Below are 5,242 nucleotides of genomic sequence, written 5' to 3'. Positions count from 1 at the left end.
CACTCATGTCAAAATATAAACAAAATTATTTTAAAAATCTCTGTGGAAAAAAAAGTTTAATAGGTCCCTAGCATAAAGCTTTTTAAATTTTTACTACTTAGTTTGAGGTTTTCCATAGCCAACAAGTCACCGTTCATCAGAAAATGTTTTCAAGTAAGCGAAGGTTTATTGCACTGTTTGTGTTCACGCAGGGAAGTTGCTTTTCACACACTTAGACCCATTGTGTACATTTACAATTATTTTCTTCCTGTTCGAGTTTGGGATTTTGTTACAAATTGTCATTAAACAGTTACAAACTGTCCCACAGGCTTTTTATACTACATGTCTTGTAAATTTGCAGACTCATAAAGAGCTAGGGTAAGTAAAGAAAAGAATTTGGGAAAATGTTATCCAATTGTTTTGAACTCAATAAACAATCTTTATGTAACAGTGTTGACCTATGAAGCATAAAAATGTTTCGGAAAGGAGAAGGATCAAATTTCTAAGTTTCTGATATGTCATGAATTTAACATTGAATGGATGATTGATTTTTATAGTTTCAAAGAAAAGTGTATGACATACATATTCTTCTAAGGAAAATTGCATTTTAAGTAAGAAATGATTACTCTAATCTTATAATTTATCTAAACACTTGATAATTTCCCTCAGTCAAAAACCATTTCGACTAATAATTGAACCAATAATTTTCATATTATAGAACAAAAGGACTAAGAAGAGGAATTTTTGACAAGCAAACAGATTATCTTTTAACGCTTTACTTTCTTGAAAACTACATTCATTTGAAAATATTACATAGACTTGTGTCCTCATCCCAATGCATGTAAGGCAAAATCGTGATTCCAGACAGCTACAAACTTAATAAAAATTCTGTAAAATTTTAAATTAACAAAAGAGTCAGTTTGAGAACAAGTCAGTTAAAATGCATACTGATTAGATCAACAAAAATGGTCTATTTCTTGAATGATTTATTTTGGAGCTTTTAGGAAAGTATTTGTTGTGTTTTTTCCTTTGTTTTTTTGGCATCATATAGATTTAGTTGCTACTGACAAAACTTGTGATAACGCTACTCTAGGACATTTCCAAAAAGATTAAAAATTCTTACAGCAACATAAATAGTTTAGTTCAACTTGAAAATCTAGGTCTTTTCATGGTGGTTTGGAATGTTTGGAGATCTTGTCTCTTAAAACTAATATACCTTAATTTTAGTGGCTAAATGTGAATACTAAGACTTAGCCTATAAGAAAAGGAACAAAAATTATTTTCAGACTGGGAAAATGTCTCAGTGGGTAAAGCACTCACTATGATAGAATAAGGACTTAAGTTTAAATCCTGAGGAAGCAGGTATAGCTGTGCATGGAAGCAGGCATCCCAACAGTCCTAAGCTGAGATGGGAAGTAGGGATAGGAGATCCCAGAGGCTGATGCATTAATCCACCAGGTTTATGCCACAGGAAACAACAGAGAGCCTGTCTCAAGCAGGGTGGGTAGGTGAAGACCAATTCAAAATGTTTCCCTCTGACCTCCACAACCATGCATGGTACACGGTGATCACACTCACAATGCACACACACACACACACACACACACACACACAAACACTACACATAGAAACACAGTATATCCATGCTCACATACATACAAACATTACCTAATTCTAGTGGTATTAAATATAATTTTAAAAATTGTGATGAGAGAATATTAAGTGACAATCGTTTAACACATTCAGGTTAATGGAGCTTCTTCCTTATTTTCCTCCTTTTCCTTTTCCTTTCATTCTTTCTTTCTTCTTTTCCTTTATTTCTTCTAAATTCGCTTACAGAATAACAGGTTCCCTTGTTTTCCTACCTGGTGTTTTATCTCCCTTTCCAGCCTACCCCTCCACTTAAAGCCTGCTTTTTTTTTTTTTTTTCTTTGTGTACCTTTTCTCTTTTACTGGTCTATAACTCCTCTACTCATACCTACACTTGTGTAAATATGCATATTTAACAATTAGAAACCAAAGGTTCCCTTGTGCTCTATCCTCTGCTAAGCTCCTAAACTCAGCCTCCGCAAACAGTAATGGATCAGGTAATGCAGTTTGTCGAGCCAAGTCGGCTGTTCATAAAGGACTCAATTCGGCTGGTTAAAATTTGCACCAAGCCCGACAGAAAAGAGCTCCACAGGATTGTCAGGGCCACACCCATAAGATTTGCTATCATGGGATTCATTGACTTCTTTGTGAAACTGATTCATAACCCTATTAATAACATTATTGTGGGTGGCTGAGTGCTTTCTCTTTGCGGGAACTAGGAGCAAATGAGGGCGTGAGACAGTTATGAAGTAAAAAGTTGTCTGCAAACTTTGTGTTGTTCTTTACTTTCCCCCTCCCAAGAAGTTTTGTGTTTCTAAGCTAAAATAATTTCAAAATAAACATTTTTCCCATGGAAAAATCCAATAGAAACTAGGATCTACACATAAGAAAGAACATATGGTGTTTACCTTTCTGAGCCCTAGGTTACCTCGCTTGTTTGATTCGTTTTTCCTGAAAATTTTATTTTTCTTTATTTTTTCCTTCTTTTTTATTTATTCTTTGTCTTTCACATCATGCTTCGCCATACCAATCATTTCCCTGTCTTTCCATTTCCAACTTCTGCCCTTTCAACTCCCACCCAAAAATAAAATAAAATAAGGTTTTAGAGAAAAGAAAAAGAAAAAAAGAGACGAAAAAGAATCAGTCTGATCACGGAGGCCGTAGTGTCACGGTGAGTCATGCAGTGCATCATTTTTTATCTTTACTTGCAAGTGTTCACTGCAAAGAGTCATTGGTCCGATTTGAGGCCTCTGGTGTTTGCTGTACTATGGATGCTTCCCCTCACTGGAACTCCTCTAGGTTATTCTGCCTTTGCCCTGTGTTGTGAACATCCCGCAGCTTTGGGTCTGTAGGACCTGTCCCTTCACGTGCTCCAGCAGATCACAGATGGGGTGGATATTGGGGTGGGTCCACTTATATCCCTGGTTCTGGGCCTGAGTAGTTGCAGAATTGGTCAACCCACCTGCTCTCCTCACCACCGTGGTGAGCTTTCCTGCTTTGGCCTGGCAAATTCACTCTTTGCAGTGATGAGCAAGGGGCAGGGCAAGATCTCTTGCTTTCATGTCCTCGGGGTCAGAACTCCCGCACCTACATGTTCAGGGTCAGCTCTACTATGTTGTTCAGGATTGGCATAGGGTCCCCTCTCCTGAAAACTGCAGCTGATGAGATGCAGGGAGAGCACCCCTTCTGTTACAACCTCATTGCCTGCTGGGAAGGGGGTGCTGCCTCTTTCACCCACCCATACTGCCATATGACAGAAGTAACAGGAACATCTCTTCCATGCTCATAATTTTGGAGCTGGCTCACACACAGCTCTGCCAACATGATTGGCTCTATTGGGTGCTCAGGAGAGGTGCAGAACCTGCTCTCCCAAGTGTTGCAGCTGGTGGTAGGGAGGGACAGCTCTCCGGCCCTTATGACCTGAGGACCAGTTCTCTCACTTGCCTCAAGCATTGTTGGGCAGGTGGGGGCATTTTTCTTTACACTGAATAAAATTCCATTGTGTATATGTAATATATTTTCATGACTACTTCAATTTTCTTTTTATCATGAAAAGAATAGCAATAAGTATGAATACATACATGATTTGGTATTATCCCGAGGGAAAGCTGAGGCATTTTCTAGTTGTGTTTTTAGTTTCTCTGTGAAGACTCAATATTGATATCCAGTGTCTGCACCAGTATGAATTTTCTCCATTTCCTCCAGCCATGAGTAAGAGTTTGTCCTATCCAGTATTTTTTGCCATTTGTTTTTTAATGATGTCCATTCTGGCTGGAGTGTAGTGAAATCATACATTACTGTTAATTTGCATTTCCCTGATGGGTGATTGATCTGAGAAAAAGCAGGCACACTTCAAGATAAAGTTATAAACAGGGGACCAAACCGGACTCTCTGAATGTGGCTGACGGTGGAGGAGGACTGAGAAACCAAGGACAACGGCGATGAACGTGAACTCTACAGCATGGACGGGCTCACTGTGAGCCTTGTCAGTTTGGTTGCTCACCTTCCTGGACTTAGGGGGAGCTGGAAGGACCTTGAACTAAACATAGTGAAGGGAACCCTGATGGCTCTTTGTCTTTGGAGAGGGGTGGAGTAGGGGTATGGGTGGAAGGGAGGGGAGGGAAGGGGGAGGAGAAGGGGAGGAGATGGAAATCTTGAATAAAAAAATGAGAAAAAAAATTTATCTTAAAAAAAAAACTGCAAATAAACCCCCTATAGCACACAAAATTGTCCCAAAAGATGAAAATAGGACTACATCAAGTTAATTAAAGCACTTTACATAACAAAAGAAAGTATTAGTGGATCTAAGAGACATCCAATAAAATGAGAAAATAGTTTGATGACTATCCTTAGAGAAAGGTTTAATATTAAAAATATACAACAAACTAAACAAATAAATTAAATACCAAACACTTCCTGCAATTCTTACAATCAATTTTGTAATTTTCTACAAGCCATAAGCTTCTCTGAACATCTAAAGTTGCTCATATGTATTATTTTTTTATTTTATGTATAAATAAACATAAAGGCTCAAAAATTTGTAACAGAGATCGGGAAAATGTTTTCATTAGAAGTGCATTACATCTTATTGGCTTCCAATGCATGTATTTGATCTACTATAAGTGGGAACATTTTGTCAATGAACATCTTTCAATTCACAGCTCTTTCAATTAAAAAAGAAGACTTTTTTCCAAATTAAAGAGTTGTAGCAATAATCAAATAGAGAGGGACAGAGATTTTGCAAGTGTTTAGGGAGAGCAATTGATGAAAATAAAGAAGAACAAAGGGTTTCCGGACTTCTCTGATCCCTGGACATGTAAAATATTAAATCTTCCCATCTATTTCTTTCACATGTAGAACAATGTCTAAAAATTAAGCTGAACTTTTCACAATTCAAAAGAATATATTGGGAGATAATTTAAATAGAAAAGTTTTAATGGAAGTTCTTAGAAAAAAGTACAAGCTGAATTATTTTTATAACTTGAGATGGAAATGCAGCGAAGCTTACTAATGGAAATGAGGTCTACATCAGAAAGGTGGTAAGAAGGTAATTTCCAGGAAATGGCAGGGCAGCAAGCAGAAACAAACATCACCAACCTTCTGGGAGCATCTCCCTCAGAAGCTGATGTATTCTGGATGATGAGCCTAACATCAGTAGCTTGCAAGCTGGAGA

The 5,242-nt window shown here is 37.6% G+C and overlaps 1 protein-coding gene across 1 annotated transcript; it reads left to right on the top strand.

The window, feature by feature from the left end:
- The first annotated feature begins 2,057 nt into the window (after positions 1 to 2,057).
- LOC119802313 (protein transport protein Sec61 subunit gamma-like) lies at positions 2,058 to 2,264 on the top strand. The gene has a single exon (XM_038313295.1). It carries the CDS (start codon positions 2,058 to 2,060, stop codon positions 2,262 to 2,264), a length of 207 nt encoding a protein of 68 aa, XP_038169223.1.
- The last annotated feature ends 2,978 nt before the right edge of the window (positions 2,265 to 5,242 follow it).

This window comes from Arvicola amphibius, chromosome 15 (assembly GCF_903992535.2).
Source record: "Arvicola amphibius chromosome 15, mArvAmp1.2, whole genome shotgun sequence".
Lineage (NCBI taxonomy): Eukaryota > Metazoa > Chordata > Mammalia > Rodentia > Cricetidae > Arvicola > Arvicola amphibius.
Note: the sequence above shows the minus strand (reverse complement) of the source record. Positions and strands in the feature narration are given on the sequence as shown.

What these genes read in the sequence shown, in the direction of transcription:
- LOC119802313 (XM_038313295.1), top strand. Translation starts at nt 2,058, where the DNA reads ATGGATCAGGTAATGCAGTTTGTCGAGCCAAGTCGGCTGTTCATAAAG.